Raw genomic sequence first — 18,574 nt, 5'->3', positions numbered from 1 at the left:
GAGAAATTATCTCAACCAAAGGAGAAATTATCTCAACCAAAGGTGTCTAAGATAGCACGCACTATCTTAAGAACACTATCTCTCATCTATTTATTTGTAACATTATATTCAATTATTTACTGTAAGAAATTAGAATGAGAGTGAGAGAATACATGAGGCTTCAGCCTTTTTCCGTCAATATTGTGTCTCTGGTTTTTATATGTGTTTTTCTGTAATTTGTGTGAGTTAATCTCATTTTCATCATGTGGTATCAGAGCAATTGGCCTGTAGACAGTGCGCAATTCGCCTTATCTCAATTGGCTTGACCTGGGAAACCAGTCTGTTGAGGTTGGTGTACGTGGGTCTCTCTATGTCTAGAGAACGCCTGCAGATATCATCGATTGCCATAATCTACTGAAAGCCTCTCCAGAAGAAGGGACCCCAGGCCGGATCCGGTTCCTCCTCCCACTGCGTTGAATACCAGGAAACCTTGGAGGCCAGTGCAGTTGTCGGACAGCTTTCGGATGCGGTCCAGGCAGAGATCTACAATTTCTTTTCCAATGGTATAATGGCCTCGGGCAAAGTTGTTGGCAGCGTCTTCTTTGCCACTACTGCTCGGGATGGAAGAGTTGCCTGTAGATTCCAGTTCTGACTTCGTCGATCACAGTGGGCTCTAAATCCAGAAATATAGCATGAGGGACATGCTTTCCTGCTCCTGTCTCGCTGAAGAACGTGTTGAATGCATCGTCTCCCCCTCCCGCTGATTTGTCACTTGGCATTTGCCCATCAGGCTGGATACCGTGCTCAAGGCAGTAAAGCTCCCAGCAGGCGTTGAGGCGGCCATTCAAGCACTGTTTGTATTTTTTCATTTCCAATAAACACGCTGGTCGTATCCGTGCACATTATCTCCATGACCGATAAAAATTGAGGTTGAATTCCTTTCAATTTCACCAAATCTTCAAAGAATCTATGATGCTCAATTATCATTTTCTATAATGGATATATCAAGCCAAGATCTGAATTGTGATGCCTGTGGAGATTTGAGTGAAGTGCGAGGCATTTCTACACTCTGTGCTTGTAGGAGATTATTTCAGTCATAATTACTGCAAACAGGACAAAAGGGGATGAGCGTGTGATTGTGCATCTTGGGGATTGTCTATGAAAGGAAAGAGACGAGGTTGCTGCTGCACATACCTGTTACCTGGTTGCGGAAGCAAGTTTTGAGTATTTTTCAGATACTGCAAGGTTGTGTCTAATCGGTGCAGACCATTTGAAGTATCCACGGACGTATGCTAGTCCAGAGGCTATACAGAAGACAGAATTGTACGAGTATGTAAAAGTCCCTGGAAACCCACAGTTGGCCTGCATGCCTTCCAAAAAAAGGTTCAATCTCCGCCATTTACAGTTAAATTATTTTGCAAATCAATTTCATTATCCATCGCATTTTTTTTTAGTTCTGTTGTTGCTATTCTTCACATTCAATCTTCCGCCATTTACAATAACGGCAACGCAGTCTACCGAAACCCAAAACAACTAGAAGTACGGGAATTATAAAATTGTGGTCTAGTCCATCATTTCAGCGATGCCGGTGGCAGATCTAAATGTTGTTGTGTCTTTTGCACTTGAAGCCACTCTACCAAATTCGTTTCATAAAAATCACACCATATAATTTGCTCCACAGAAAAATCTTACTACAGGGATTACAATTTCTTGCGCTTCAGTCTACGCATCAGATTTCGCTTCACACCAAAGCGAAGGTTCGAATCCACGTGGATACTTCTGAATGTTTTTGGAGTCTTCTACATATCAGATTTAGCGCAGCAGAAATGAAGGTTTAGAATCCTCTCTTCGAGCAAGTTGTCGTTTGTTTCACCTTCACCATATGCTGTCGTATGGAATTTCTAAAAATATGTTTTAAAAGTGTGCCTTACATTTTTAAAGGAGACACGTTCTCTTTTAAAGTGACTCCATTCACTTTTTAACTCACTTTTTAGAAGAATTTCATAAAATTCTATTCAATGGGAGTTTAAAAGAAATTATTGGAGTGATAAGGTGTGTTTCATTTTGAGTGATAAGTGAGTGGAATAATAAAGGTATATTTTTTAAATGAGTGATTTTCTGGAGAGATGAGTGGATAAAATCATTTATTTGTATTTGGAGCGATAAGGTGCATTACATTTTGTAAATCTGAAGAATATTTTGTGGAGATATAAGTGTTTTATTTTGTATTTGGAGTGATAAGGGAAAGTTGTTGTAATTCAAAGTATTTTTTACTTTGAGAGGGATCGTGTCATTATCCATTCAGATTTTGAAGGCGCGTTGTTTCAAAGGGTTGTCAGCTTGGAATTATCATTGCTTCAGATGTACTCAGTGATTAATAAAGATATCATTTTTTTGGTGTTGATTGTGTCCTAGATCCGCCCGAAATTGAATAAGGGGATCTAAGGTACACTGTGTGTGTTTGATGGCGCATGTGTTTTATGGATTCATGTTTTTGCTTTTCGATCTGTGTCTAGTTGTGACACATCAATAATTTCATCACATACATAAAGCAAGCACAACACATAGATGCAAGAACAACACTACAACAAATAGTCAAAGTTTTCAACATCAGCATTCTAGCTCAACAAATAAATTCACTCAATACAATCAAGTTCAAGAATCTGCAAACTCCAGTATTTCAAAGCAACGTCTACATCAACATTCTTGCAAACAAATTTAAGAACTTGTGAATCAAATTCCAATTACATTGCATTGTACGGGTGCATTCTCGGTTGAAACTGACACCCACGTTTTGATTTGATCAGAAGTCAAGCACGTCAGTTCTCTTCAACTTAGTCAAATTAAGACAAGTGAATTCCTTGTTTTATGTGAGTTATTAAAACCATTGTAAGCTTTTTGGGTGCATTTTCGACAGTTTTCGACACCCTTCCTTTAAGCTGAATCTAGTGAATGCACGAATTTTAATTCTAAAGCAAACAAGAAACAAGTTCACATCTCCAGCAAGCGAGCGTGCCAGTCAAGTCCCATAGCGAGCCTGTCATCCAAGTAACAAAATCAAGTCAATAGTTCAAAGCACGACATCTACAACAAGAGAGCCTGACTTCAAGTGAGCAAGTTCAGATGGCGCAGCATATTCAGTTGTTAAACATTCTTCACAGTTTGATCAGTTGTTAAGACATCGTGCACGTCAGCAAAGAAACTCTTGCTGATATTTCACGGCATCTACAGCAAACGCATGAAACCATTGAGTTTCTTCAGCTTGAGTCCCAACTTCAAAGGAATGAATTGCAAGAAAAGAGTGATACTTTCAAGTCTTTGAACCATCCAGATGATAAGTCATTCATCCCAACAACTTCAAGTGTCGAAGTTGTTCATGATCAAATTCAAATTTCTTCCAAACCCATCATTAAGCCTTGGGAAGAAATTCAAAATAACAAGAATAGACGTGGCTTAGGATATGTCCCTGATGACACCAACTTACAAATCCCAGATTATTCCAAGCCAATTAAGTTTGTGAGTGCAGGATTTCTTGAACCACTCACCTCAGCAGGTTCTGAGAAAGTTTCCGACAAACAGAATTGCACGCAACCTCAAGTTGAAGTCCAATCAAAGTGTTCTCATTGTCAAAGAACCGGTCATATGGAAGATCAATGTTTTGATCTCCATCCTTGTTGCCATTGTGGCAAGCCCAATCATTCCTCCGCAAAATGTCGCAACCAACAAAAAACAGGCAGATTGAAGATACATTATGAATGGATCGATCCTTGGGAATGGTCATCCACAGTCAAACGGTTGTCTCAGTTCTACAACCGACTACAATCATACATAGTGCAGCCAACGGTGAACAGATGATGGTACTCTCATGCAGTTGAATGAGGGAGTACAACAGTGAAACTCTCCTACACCTAAAGGGGGGGAGTTCAAATATATTTTGGAGAAGATTGTCTCTCCTTTCAGCTGACAAAGGGGGGAAAATGTCAATGAATTTGACAAGTGGTTGTCAGACTAAAAGTCTCGACAATATCAGCGAAGCAGCCAGTGGGCATCTTCATCAGCCAGTGGGCATTTGTCATCAGCAGTGAGCATCAGCAAATTCGCCAGTGGGTGATCGACAGCCAAAGCAGCAGTGAGCAGCTTTCATCATAGCAAAAACAACATTGAGTTGTTTTTCGACATCTTCAGCCAGTGGGCAATCATCATCAGCAAACACACCAGTGGGCGTTCATCAAATTGTGTCAGTGGACACCGGATGCTGTTTTCAAGCAAAGGACAGTTGGATCCTTTTGCGGCTTGGCACATGATGGAGTTGTCAAGCGTCCTTCAGAGATGAATCAAGCATGCAGCTGATTCATGTTCTCTTCAGATTTGAGTTTTTTCCAGCATCCATTTTTTGGCGGTTTTTTCAGGCAATGTTTTTTAGGATCAACATGATAACTTGGAAGATGGTTCTCGTTTTTGGATTTATCATTGAGGGGGGGAATGTTAGACTCTCTCATAAAACAATAATAAATCCAAAAATAAATAGATTAATTAAATATTCCAAGTTAGGAATTTGTGCCTAACTCTTGGGTTGTTCCTCTAAGATAGGAGTTAGTTTAGGTAACTCCTATATTGGTGTGTCTGGTGAGAAATTATCTCAACCAAAGGAGAAATTATCTCAACCAAAGGTGTCTAAGATAGCACGCACTATCTTAAGAACACTATCTCTCATCTATTTATTTGTAACATTATATTCAATTATTTACTGTAAGAAATTAGAATGAGAGTGAGAGAATACATGAGGCTTCAGCCTTTTTCTGTCAATATTGTGTCTCTGGTTTTTATATGTGTTTTTCTGTAATTTGTGTGAGTTAATATCATTTTCATCATTTATGCACCATAGATTAAATATTTTTTGAGAGGAAGTTATCCAAAAATACCTTAAGGCTAAAGACTTTTGGTACAGGTGTGTGTTGAATTTTTCTTCTATACCTTTTTAATTATTATTGTGGTTCTATTTATATTTTTTGTAGTAACTATATGTTTATTTATTTCAGATATGAGTGGCAACACAGAGGTTCAACGCATATCCATGGTTTCCTATGGTTAGAAGGTCCTCCTGACATGTAAATACTTGTTTAGTCAAATAGTTATGATGTACAACTTGCAAAGATGTTCTTCGACAAGTATGTAACTGCCAAGAATCGAAGTGACATCCATCATCACAACATAATCTTTCCACAAGGCATCAATGATAACCCTTTCCTATTAAATACTGGTCAGATTTTCTCTTGTGATCCTCATAACGATTACAAAGAATTATTAAACTGTGTCCAAAGGCACACGAAGTGTACTGTGGGTTCTTGTTTTCGTAGAAACGGAGCTATTCTAACATGTCGGTATAATGCTCCATCGGATATTCGTGGTGAATCAAGATTGTTCATAGATGATCAATGAAGAAAAAAATATGAGCCAGCAAGAAATGATGACAGGCTTAATGTACATAACATTGACCTTCTACCAATGTGGCGTGCAAATGTTGATTGCCAGCCAGTGCTTTCTCGCTATGCTGTGTTGAAATACATTGCTAAGTATGAATTGAAAGAAGAAAAAAGGTCTGAAAGTTATCATCATATGTTAACTAGAATTTCAAATTCTATTGGCCCTGAGGATGTTTCTTATGTGCATATAGAAAGTTTCTTGCAAAAATGATTGTTGAACGTGACATTAGAGCACAAGAAACATGCCATATGTTGCTTAATCTACCTCTTGTTGTTTGTAGTTAGAGGAAATACCACCCCTTGATATATTCTACAGTCTAAAGCACAGGGTTGTAGTTAAAAGAAAGATTAAGGAAGACCAATCAAGGACCCATTTTAACTCCTCCAACAAAATCATGAATGTGGTGTGGAATTCAGAAGTCAATCCTTCTGATGATTTAACAAAATTATCTTAGTATGCAGGGGCTTACACAACAACAACAATGGACAAAGCCTCAGAGTTCAGTCAACTAATCAGGGATAAAGATCAAAGGATCACTCAGCTTGAGATGTAATCGACAAAAGAATAGCAAACGATTAATCAACTAGAACAGCAGCTAGTAGAACAAAGGCAACAAAATGAGCAACTTAAAGAATAATTAAATCTGGAGAAAAAAAAATTGATAAGCAGGCTCTCCAGAAACAACAAAAGTTGTCTCAAGAACTAACTAGCCCTCAGATAGTGATTAAGCAAGAAAAGAAGGCCAAGGATGATCAAATTGCACAACTACAATTACAAATAAAAAAACAAGTGTTATCCACAGGTTACTGAATTCAAAAAAGAAGCCTTGGAGATAATCAAAGCCTTGTCTCAGCAATTGAACATCCTATCCCATAATATATCATTGGCTGACCCGTTGTTCGACATCTTTGCATCATTGATTGACAAGGCAGTTGACAGGAGATTGGAATTGGAGAAAGCAGATGAAAAAATTAAAAACTTTCTCTCTTGGAAAAATTCAAAGGAAGGAATGGCTGCAAATCTGCCGAAAATACAAGAATTGCACAAGGAAATCCTATTTTTATGTTCAAAGGTGGTATTTCCTCTGTTTTTATGTGCAAAATTGTATATATCTGGTCTTAAAGTGTCCTATTATGCTGTTCTTCTTTAAATTCAATGTGTGCAATTTAGATATGTTTTTTCCAGTTATGTTTTTTTGCTCCAATGGGAGTGTTACTATTTTATATCTTTCTCTTGCATTTCTGATTGTTGTGGTCTTCTGTGTGGATCCCTTCGCTTTGTTCACTAGGATCCATAAATGAAAATATTGTTTACATTTATAATATTATTGTTGCAATTTCATGTTCTAGGTGTTTATATCAATATTCTTGAGTTTTATAGTATTAATACATTCATGTATTGATATCAATGTATTTATGTCCTGAATTCTATTTATTGTTTACAATGTAGTGATATAAATGCGTTATTATTAATGTAGTCATGGTTTATCATTATCACATTCATCAAAATATATATATCGCTGACATATATCCTTTGAAATATAATAATTCTGAATGTTCAGAAATGGTATGATAAAGAATTATTTGAGAAAAAATACATATATCAACAACAACAAGTTTTAAAGGAATGTTCATTCACATAAAGAAATAAGGAAAAAACAATGATAGAAGTACCACATGCATTTGAATCCTTCCGATGTGAACAACACTTTGATTCCACTTTGCTATTTGAGAAAACCTATAGAAGATGCAAAAGTGCAAGTCTTGAAAAAGCTTCTTGGTTTGCAATGTGGTTCCTATATTGGTTTTGGTTTAAATCAAAATCGAATTAATCTATTCTAACTCTTCTATAGGAAATACTAATATTGCCACAAGCATCTTAAATAGCAAAGTAACATTTACTTCATTTTCAAGAACATGAGATTTGCTTCACAAATTTGAAGCATGTGGAATGGATCTATGAAAATGTCTTTATCCTACAACTAAAAATTATATAAATATTCTTATCTAAGATGGGTGATTTATAAACAATGCAATCTTTGATTATTCGTAAAAGAGAAATAAGCATATAGATGGCTTACTTATCAAATAGAAAGATGAATTCACATAATAGTTACTTTGTTTAAGAAATTAAACAAAGTAGTTATAAAAACATTATCACATTCATCAAAATAAATATATATATATATATATATATATATATATATATATATATCGCTGACATATATCCTCTTAAATATAACAATTCTCAATCTTCAGAAATGATATGATAAATAATTGTTTGAGAAAAAAATACATATATCAACAGTAGCAATTTTTAAAGAAGTGTTCATTCACATAAGGAAATAAGACAAAAATAGTTATAGAAGTACCACATGCATTTGAATCCTTCCGGTGTGAACAACACTTCGATTCCATTTTTCTATTTGAGAAAAACCTCCAAAAGATGCAAAAGTGCAAGCCTTGAAAAAGCTTCTTGATAAAAATGTGAAACCTTCATGTAGTTTTTGATAAAAAAAATATTTAGAAGTACAGTAGTGCAACTTCCCAAGTCAAAATTTTATACAAATTGAGGACTCTTTCTAAATACATGAAAGGGTCTTAAATAATAAAAATAAAAACTACTATCAACAAAAATCGCTATAAGGTGTTCAAACTGTGACATGAAAATCTGGGATTTGGTATAAAATTACCAGTGCGATGGCGATTGAGCTAATTCATTGAATCAACTTGTTCTCTTGTGCTTGTAGCTCAGAGATTGCTAGCATTGGCTAGATTTTCGAAGGCTAGCTCATCATAGAATGTCGCTGGGCTGTGTAGGTGGCATCGGAGAGTTCGAGAACCATGCAGTTGATCGCGTCAGACAGGAATTTCATGGCCATGTGCTGGCTATTAGGCTTGACTAGAAGAAACGAGAATGCATCCCATGTCAAGTTTTGAACTTCTCTGATTTGTTTTTCTCTGCTCGCCAACTCCTGTCCCCAATGATGTTCTAGTTCCTTTACTTTCTAGAGTTTGCCTGGAGAGCAATCGGAAATCAAATTAGACATATATAAGCTATTATTTATTGATTCTATTACACCGTTCATTGTAGCTCTGGCTCTAGAAGTTTCCCTTTCAGCTTTCATTAGTTGAGATTTCCATTCCGAAAATAGGATTTCCTTGTGCAATTCTTTTATTTTCGGGCATCTAAATTGCACACATTGGATTTAAAGAAGAACAGCATAATAGGACACTTTAAGACCAGAGATATACAATTTTGCACATAAAAACAGAGGAAATACCACCTTTGCACATAAAAATAGGATTTCCTTGTGCAATTCTTGTATTTTCGGTAGATTTTCCACGATTCCTTCCTTTGAATTTTTCCAAGAGAGAAAGTTTTTTATTTTTTCATCTGCTTTCTCCAATTCCAATCTCCTGTCAACTGCCTTGTCAATCAATGATGCAGAGATGTCGCACAACGGGTCAACCAATGATATATTATGGGATAGGATGTTGAATTGCTGAGACAAGGCTTTGATTATCTCCAAGGCTTCTTTTTTGAATTCAGTAACCTGTGGACAACACTTTTTTTTTTTTTGTAATTGTAGTTGTGCAATTTGATCATCCTTGGCCTTCTTTTCTTGCTCAATCACTATCTGAGGGCTGCTTAGTTCTTAAGACAACCTTTGTTGTTTCTGGAGAGCCTGCTTATCAATTTTGTGTTTCTCCAGATTCAATTATTCTTTAAGTTTCTCATTTTGTTGCCTTTGTTCTACTAGTTGTTGTTCTAGTTGATTAATCTTTTGCTGTTCTTCTGTCAATTACATCTCAAGCTGAGTGTTCCTTTGATCTTTATCCCTGATTAGTTGACTGAACTGTGAGGCTTTTTCCATTGTTGTTGTTGTGTAAGCCCCTGCATACTGAGATAATTTTGTTAAATCCTCAGAAGGATTGACTTCTGACTTCCATACCACATTCATGATTTTGTTAGAGGAGTTAAAAGGGGTCCTTTATTGGTACTCCTTGATCTGTCTTTTAACTACAGCCCTGTGCTTTGGACTGTAGAATACATCAAGGGGTGGTATTTCCTCTATTTTTAGTACAATCACAATTAAATATATGTAGCCACTAAAGGGGCAGTCACTTGCAGTATTCCAAGAAGAAATGCGACATGTTAGATATATATTGATTGATGAAATGAGCTTTATGGGATCAAGGTTGTTTATACAAATAGATGCTAGGTTACGAGAAGCATTTCCAGAGAAAAATAATTGTCCTTTTGGTGGGAGATCCATCATCCATATTGGTGACCTTGGTCAACTGCCTCTTGTCAGAGATAAGCCTTTGTAGAAAGGTAACATAGCAGGGAAAGTCTTGTGGAACAAATTCAACATTTTTGTTATTTTAGACACAATATTTTGCCAACAAGGGAATAATCAGAAACAATCTTGTTTTCATAGAGTCCTTAATAACATAAGAAACATAGAACCTGTTCTTGAAGATTGGGACTTTCTTATGTCTTGGGCTGATATGAGGTTGCATCCTAAAAAAAGAGATTTATTTAATGTAGCAGTTCACATGTTTCCAACAAATAATTTGGTGTCCTTACATAATAGGAATATGTTAAAGTCATTAAATTCTCCAATTGCACGATGTCGTGGTGAATATTCAAGGTGTTCAGAAATCGATGGTGTTGATGATGATCAATTGGACCATGAAGTTTTGTTGTGTCATCATCAGCGTGTTATGTTGACATGTAATTAATGGGTTGATGCTATGTTTGTGAATGGTGCACTTGTTTTTGTTAAGGATATATTCTATGCGCCTACCTCTAAGCCACCTACACTTCCAATGTTCACAACTGTTGTTTTTGATAATTATGTTGGTGTTCAATTTGATGCAAGCAATGCAAACATTGTCCCTATCACCCCAGTGCTAAGAGGAAATCGAAAAACAAATTCCTTTGAAGATGGCATGGGCTCTTACAATCAACAATGCACAAGGATAGACTTTAGAAAGAGCGTCAGTTGATATCAGGAATAAAGAGTAGCAAGGCCTTACCTTCACAACCATACCAAGAGTGAAATAAATAGATGGTTTACGCATTGCACTGCCTTTTACTTTCCAACATCATTCCAAGATTAAAAATAGTGCATATGTTACAATTAGGAAGAAGGAAGAGGAGCGATTGAAGTCCATACCACTATTAAATACAACTAATAACATTGTGGCCTTCTTTACAGTTTTGAACTTCAATTATGTAGTGGATTATTTGATGTAGACAAAACAAAAAATATATGTTAAGACTCAATGTTCTTTCTGTGGTTGCAATGTTGGTTAAATCATGATTATTTTAAACACTAGTGTTGTTTTTGTGTGCAAAATTGTATATCTCTGGTCTTAAAGTGTCCTATTATGTTGTTCTTCTTGAAATCCAATGTGTGCAATTTAGATGTGTTTTTTCCATTTATGTTGTTTTTCTCCAATGCGAGTGTTACTATTTTATATCTTTCTCTTGCATTTCTGATTGTTGTGGTCTTCTGTGTGGATCCCTTTGCTTTGTTCACTAGGATCCATAAATGAAAATATTGTTTACATTTATAATATTATTGTTGCAATTTCATGTTCTAGGTGTTTATATCAATATTCTTGAGATTTATAGTATTAATACATTCATGTATTCATATCAATGTATTTATTGTCTGAATTCTATTTACTGTTTACAATGTAGTGATATAAATGCGTTATTATTAATGTAGTCATGGTTTATCATTATCACATTCATCAAAATATATATATATATCGCTGACATATATCCTTTGAAATATAACAATTCTGAATGTTCATAAATGATATGATAAAGAATTATTTGAGAAAAAATACATATATCAACGACAGCAAGTTTTAAAGAAGTGTTCATTCACATAAAGAAATAAGGCAAAAACAATGATAGAAGTACCGCATGCATTTGAATCCTTCCGATGTGAAAAACACTTCGATTCCACTTTCCTATTTGAGAAAACCTCCAGAAGACGCAAAATTGCAAGTCTTGAAAAAGCTTCTTGGTTTGCAATGTGGTTCCTATATTGGTTTTGGTTTAGATCACAATCGAACTAATCTATTATGAATCTTCTATAGGAAATACTAATATTGCCACAAGCATCTTAAATATCAGAGTAACATTTACTTCATTTTCAAGAAGATGAGATTCGCTTCGCAAATTTGAAGCATGCGGAATGGATCTATGACAATGTCTTTATCCTACAACTGAAAAATATATAAATATTCTTATCTAAGCTGGGTGATTTATAAACAATGAAATCTTTGATTGTTTGTAAAAGAGAAATAAGCATATAGATGGCTTACTTATCAAATAGAAAGATGTATTCATATAATGGTTACTTTGTTTAAGAAATTAAACAAAGTAGTTATAAAAACATTATCGCATTCATCAAAATATATATATCGCTGACATATGTCCTCTGAAATATAACAATTCTCAATCTTCAGAAATGATATGATAAAGAATTATTTGAGAACAAAATACATATATCAACAATAGCAATTTTTAAAGAAGTGTTCATTCACATAAGGAAATAAGACAAAAATAGTTATATAAGTACCACATGCATTTGAATCCTTCCGGTATGAACAACACTTCAATTCCATTTTGCTATTTGAGAAAAACCTCCAGAAGATGTAAAAGTGCAAGCCTTGAAAAAGCTTCTTGATAAAAATGTGAAACCTTCATGTACTTTTTGATAAAAAAAATATTTAGAAGTACAGTAGTGCAAATTCCCAAGTCAAAATTTTATACAAATTGAGGACCCTTTCTAAATACATGAAAGGGTCTTAAATAATAAAAATAAAAACTACTATAAAAAAAAATCGCTATAAGGTGTTCAAACTATGACATGAAAATCTGGGATTTGGTATAAAATTAGTAGTGCAATGGCGATTGAACTAATTCATTGAATCAACTTCTTCTCTTGTGCTTGTAGCTCACAGATTGCTAGCATTGGCTGGAATTTCGGAGGCTAGCTCATCATAGAATGTCGTTGGGCTGTGTAGGTGGCATCAGAGAGTTCGGGAACCACGCAGTTGACCGCGTTAGATAGGCATTTCATGGCCATGTGCTGGCTATCAGGCTTGACTAGAAGAAACGAGAATGCATCCCATGTCAAGTTTTGAACTTCTCTGATATGTTTTTCTTTGCTAGCCAGCTCCCGTCTCCAATGATGTTCTAGTTCCTTTGCTTTCGAAAGTTTGCCTGGAGAGCAATCGGAAATCAAATTAGACATATATAAGCTATTATTTATTGATTCGATTACACCATTCATTGTAGCTCTGGCTCTAGAAGTTTCCCTTTCAACTTTCATTAGCTGAGATTCCCATTCCGAAAATAGGATTTCCTTGTGCAATTCTTGTATTTTCGGCAGATTTTTAGCCATTCCTTCCTTTGAATTTTTCCAAGAGAGAAAGTTTTCTATTTTTTCATTTGTTTTCTCCAATTCCAATCTCCTATCAATTGCCTTGTCAATCAATGATGCAGAGATGTCGTACAATGGGTTAGCCAATGATATATTATGGGATAGGATGTTAAATTGTTGAGATAAGGCTTTGATTATCTCCAAGGCTTCTTTTTTGAATTCAGTAACCTGTGGATAACACTTTTTTTTTCTATTTGTAATTGTAGTTGTGCAATTTGATCATCCTTGGCCTTCTTTTCTTGCTCAATTGCTATCAGAGGGTTGCTTAGTTCTTGAGACAACTTCTGTTGTTTCTGGAGAGCCTGCTTATCAAATTTGTGTTTCTCCAGATTCAACTGTTCTTTACGTTGCTCATTTTGTTGCCTTTGTTCTGCTAGCTGTTGTTCTAGTTGATTAATCTTTTGTTGTTCTTCTGTCAATTACATCTCAAGCTGACTGATCCTTTGATCTTTATCCCTAATTAGTTGACTGACCTCTGAGGCTTTGTCAATTGTCGCTATTGTGTAAGCCCTTGCATACTGAGATAATTTTGTTAAATCCTCAGAAGGATCTACTTCTGACTTCCATACCACATTCATGATTTTTCTAGAGGAGTTAAAAGAGGTCATTGATCAGTTTTCCTCTTTTTCTTTTGTCTTTTAACTACAGCCCTGTGCTCTGGACTGTAGAATACATCAAGGGGTGGTATTTCCTCTATTTTTAGTACAATCCCTTCTGTGGGATTTTCGGGGATTATTTCTATATCCTGCTGCATTTTGGGTGGGCTGCTTGTCCCTTCAATTGGAACACTAATAACCTCATACTGTTGTGCTGTGGGCAATTTTGGTGTAGTGAGGTTTTGGGAGTCGTTTGGGTTTTTTATAATTAGATCGAATTGCTTCCATTCATTTCTTTGTCCTCTTCCTTTTAGGGCTCTTCTGCTTTTCAAGAATATTCTTGGTAGTTTTTCCTACACTTTGGCCTTCATGTTGCAACATAGGGGTGGTATTTAATAAGTCCATCGGTAGAGTTTCCAACCTCCTTGTTCTGAACTGTAGAAATGCTTCTACTCCCTCTGCTCCCAATTTAATTTTTGCAAGTTGTTTTACTTGAGAGAATAAGTCAGTTGAGGTGAACAAATCATCATAATCATCTTTCTCATGTTCAAACTTGGAAATTTTGACATGAGAGTTGAAGTTATAGGCTATTGCTTTTGGATCATGTTGCCTCTTTGGAATGGTTGCTAACTTTAGTGCTTTTATTTTCTCTACTTCTTTCTGTGCATGTTTGAATTCATGCAGTAAGAAAGTACCACAAGGGAGTGGGAATGAAGGCCACATTTGCTTTTTGGACTCCTTGAGGTTTTTGTACATCCCTGCTTCTGTGATTTGATAAGTTATTTCCCTAGGAAATAGTTTATCGAGAATGTATAAGGGGAGAACATGTGGAGCAGTAGTGCTTCCAAAAAGTCTAATGTAGGTGAAGTTTTCTTCACCAAACCAATTACCAATTGATGTTGAGTCAACACTGGCTTCATTAGATAATTGAGGAGCGGGTTTATTGAATATAGCATAATGAATAGGAAAAAACAAAACCATGACCGATTCTATAAAGATGGCTTTTATAATGGGTTTTCCACAATTCCTTATGATAGATGTGAATGGTGTTTTAGTCTTGTGGAGTCCATTTCCAACCTAGAATGGGGTAATCAGAATTGAAACAGATAGTGTCCATAATGTAGGCACTCTCCGGGTAGTCACGAACCTGTTTCTTCTATAATCGAGGATATGGTTGGCCATTTTATTAGACAAAATGGTTTCCCAATCCATGATATACGAATTAACTACTACCTCCATTAAAGGAACCATTTCAATTGAAAACCTAGTGGAATTGGAGACTCCAAAGAGTCTACACATTATAGCACCAGCATAGCAGTAAGGAGATGGTAAGGAGTCAACGGAATACATACCTGATGATTCATGCTTGTGTTTGTTTGGGTAATGCCTCCACTACCTGAGAGGGTTTGATTCCATGTCATTTTCTTTGGCGAAGGCTTCGACAAATGCCTTGTTGTAATGCTTTTGTGGTTCCACCAAATGGTACATATTTTTTATATCTTCTGCTCTGAATGACCCGAACATCCATCCATCAACCGTAAAAAAAGATTTGTCTGTTATGTTGATTCTCTCAATTACCCATCTAACTAATTCATTGTAGGGTAATTTTTTGGCACGGGCAGCTATTCTGTGGAGAAAATAGATGGAAAACTCCTTGAGAGTATTCTTTTATTTCTTAGTGGAGTCGGATATTTCCTTTTCTTCTCGAATTTCTTTTGGATCTTTAGCTTCCAATAAATTGTATATGATTTCCCATGAAGCTTTTCCCAGGCCGATGTAGGTAGTATCACCTATCAAGGCCTTCTTTACTGGTTCCTCTTTGGTTAAGATTGGAATCTTTACCTTCTTTGATTTCTTCGACATTTCTGTTGTGTTTATGTGTGTTGTCTATTATGCTTCTTTACTACTTCATTGTTTGTGTATTTCACAATCTTATCGATCCATTGCATAAAATAACATATTCAGAACCATGCACATGAGACTGTAATACCTTATTAATTGTTAAGATCTAATTTTCAAATCATGGGATTTCCCCTTTGCAATCACTGATACGCATATATTACGGGATTGCGGGGCTCCTGATATTCGGGATTGTGATGTGCAGGGCTTATTGTGCTCAGGGTCCCTGATATGTGATATTTGCCCTCATACTTAGTCATTTTATTGGTTTTCAAGGCTTTCCAAGTGTGATCTTCAACATGCTCTAACATTCGATCTAGAAGTCTATTCTTCGAATTCTATGTATCGTTGTAAAGATATTTCTGAGCACTAGGAAATGGAGAGGGTCTGATTAAGCTCTAAGATCTTCTGTGGCCTAGGAAAGTGGCTCTAAAATTCACTTCTCTTGGGCAACCTTGACCAATTGAAACCCAAAATGAAGTGAGTGACAAAAATAAGAATTAGCTTCGAGGCTTCCATGGCTTCTTATTTATTTTTATCAAATGGAAATCTTGATACCCATGTGCCCCATGCCTCATAAACCTAATATCCCACATTGCTTCTTGGGCTCTATCATGTCGAAATGCTTCATTGGGATAAAAGTTGTAACTCTTGTACATAACAGAGGGGATGCCTATTCTAGAGGAAGATTCTCCAAGATTTGACCCACAAACCTATAAAAAACTTCTCTTCTCCACTTTTAGGCTCATTGCAAACAAAAAAATATATATAACAATAATTTGGCAGCAATTTTCTATGTAAGCACAAAATCAGGGTAGGGTCAAGATGTATCTGCACATAGAAAAATTGATGGATGGTTTCCACTGCCATTATGGCTAGATATTACACATATAAATGAAGAGATAGACATACCACGTATTGACAGAGGAGTCACAAAGTGCAACTGCTTTAGAACAATGCCCAACATCACTAGCTTTCTATTTGTCTTCAAAAGGGAAAGATATGATTCCAAAGGATAAACAACTAAAATGGTGTCCATTATGTAATCTAGGCTCTTTGTCGCTTCTCACAACACAATGGGGTCGCTCTACATAATTAGAAAACCAAAGTGATTGATACTATCCCCATTGCTTATATGATGCAAAGAAACAATGTTATTGAATTAAATTGGCACACCATCATCTTTTCAAAATCCCTGCTAACAAGATAAGCATCAATGCCGATGACTTCAATGGCTTCTTCTTTCTTTTCATTAATCAAACTGATAACCATCATGTGAAGCCCAAATGCTTTTTTTCATTCTTGACAACCATGTGCCCCATGCCTCCTAAATCCAATATCCCACATTGCTTCCTAGCCTCTGTGTTAATTTTTTGGTAACAATGGTATGTTCTATGCTTAGAACAATTTTACTTCAGTTTCTTTGTTATCCCAATATCAATATCCATTTTAGCAATCACATCATCATGATATAAAATGTATATAGAACATAAACAATAATAGTAGAAGACAAGCCAAGACAAGAGGACACAAGAAATGGCACTAGCTAGGGATAAACTCCAATGTAGGCAAACCCTGGATCATTTCTTCTTATAATTATTCAAAAGTTTAGCAAAGGGCGAGAGTACAATATTCACTTGATAAAATCACAGTGAAATCCAATAAGTCAAATAGTAGAAACAAAAGTTCTAACCAGAAAATCAATGTTGGATAACGGGGCAGTGTTCTGCTATTCCTTGATTGGCAACAACTGCAAAGCTGTTAACCTTCTCCATATTATTTTGATCAGAACACATGAAATCTTCAAACTCGTTCAGCTCCATGGCCGCTCCCCTGTACAACTCTTCCAAACCAAAATCTGTGTCACAGTCGGATGAGGAGAAGAGCAGATTCCAGTGGGGAAGCGATAGGTCGCTCAAATCCAATAAACTCTCCGCTAATATTGCTGTATTTCCTCCACAATGATCGGAATGTGGTGACTCCTCGTCCACAAATTCTGCTTCCACAAAATTAGCATCTGCCGTTTGGAAGGTAATGCGCTCCGAATCATCCGGTGTGATGGAATTGTTTGCGAGTAGGTCGCAGCATGACTGGGAGAAATTACCAGTTTCATTAATATTACACGATTTGGGAGCTCCATTTAAACTGGGATTATTGCAGCCATCACTGTTGTAGCTGTTTTCTTTCACGATTCCGAAGCCTCCCATGGCCGTTGTTATTTTGAGTGGAATTGCTTTGAACACATGTGTTGGCAGAGGAGAAGAAGATCTCCATTTCGTTTCCAGAGATTTCGTGCTTGAATGAGCTTGAGATTGCTTTAGTGGCGGGAGCTTTTTTCTAAGCTGAGTGTTCCAGTAATTCTTGATTTCGTTGTCTGTTCTTCCGGGTAGTCGTCCTGCAATCAGGGACCACCTGCATGAATCCATAAATATAACCTCGTCAACTTCCTACTGTGCACTTAATTATTCGAAATTTCGAGGCGCTGAAATGGGGAATCAATAAATTTTGTTGAGTGAACAAATGTTCAGATATTCTCGACATACCGATTGCCAAGAAGGCGATGCATCCGAATAATGAGATCCTCCTCGTCGGCGGAAATCCTTCCGCGTTTAATGTCAGGACGCAGATAGTTCTTCCAACGTAATCTACAACTCTTTCCGCACCGGTTAAGACCTGCAACAAAAATTCTTTCCACTTGTTAGCCTCTGAATAAATATATATTTCTGCATAAATAATATCTATACCATAACTGACAACTAACTGACTTGTTGTCGCTGGGACAGTTCAATTGGCTTTAGTAGTATGGTGTAAATCATGAAATTTGGAGGAGGGAAAAGAAAAGAAAACAAAAACAAAAGCATGACAAACTTTTTAGAATTCACCTGCTTTTTGGGGAAGAATTTTCCATCCACCATCTCCATGGGTTTGAATGTATGTGGAGAGAATCATATCCTCTTCTTTGGTCCAGGCCCCACGATTGAGCCCTTGTTTTGGGCAGCAAGGAGATCTACCCATCTTGAATATTCTACCTCTGTAACTCAACAGCTGATGATTTCCTCTGCTAAAAACGCTGAGTCACAGTAGGGGCCTCTCTGCTTCTCCTTGGTAGGGAGGTTGACTTTATATAGAACTCAACAGGTGA

The 18,574-nt window shown here is 36.3% G+C and overlaps 1 protein-coding gene and 1 pseudogene across 1 annotated transcript; both read right to left on the bottom strand.

The window, feature by feature from the left end:
* Positions 1-240: 240 nt before the first annotated feature.
* LOC149264123 (tubulin alpha-2 chain pseudogene) lies at positions 241-848 on the bottom strand (annotated as a pseudogene).
* A 16,268-nt stretch (positions 849-17,116) lies between these two features.
* On the bottom strand, positions 17,117-18,574 carry LOC149264122 (transcription factor MYB1-like). Its single transcript, XM_089388989.1, has 3 exons — positions 18,315-18,574; positions 17,976-18,105; positions 17,117-17,844 (listed from the first exon to the last, which is right to left on the bottom strand). The coding sequence occupies exons 1-3, from the start codon at positions 18,445-18,447 to the stop codon at positions 17,133-17,135; spliced, it is 975 nt and encodes a 324-aa protein (XP_089245115.1). The 5' UTR covers positions 18,448-18,574; the 3' UTR covers positions 17,117-17,132.

This window comes from Pinus tabuliformis, chromosome 6 (assembly GCF_031772625.1).
Source record: "Pinus tabuliformis cultivar Carrire ecotype Pingquan chromosome 6, CPIR1, whole genome shotgun sequence".
Lineage (NCBI taxonomy): Eukaryota > Viridiplantae > Streptophyta > Pinopsida > Pinales > Pinaceae > Pinus > Pinus tabuliformis.
This window is presented reverse-complemented; position numbering and strand designations above follow the sequence as displayed.

What these genes read in the sequence shown, in the direction of transcription:
- LOC149264122 (XM_089388989.1), bottom strand. Translation starts at nt 18,447, where the DNA reads ATGGGTAGATCTCCTTGCTGCCCAAAACAAGGGCTCAATCGTGGGGCC. An exon ending in AATTCTTCCCCAAAAAGCAG is followed by an intron (nt 18,106 to 18,314) that starts GTGAATTCTAAA and finishes TTTTTGTTGCAG; the next exon opens with GTCTTAACCGGTGCGGAAAG. An exon ending in CATCGCCTTCTTGGCAATCG is followed by an intron (nt 17,845 to 17,975) that starts GTATGTCGAGAA and finishes GGATTCATGCAG; the next exon opens with GTGGTCCCTGATTGCAGGAC.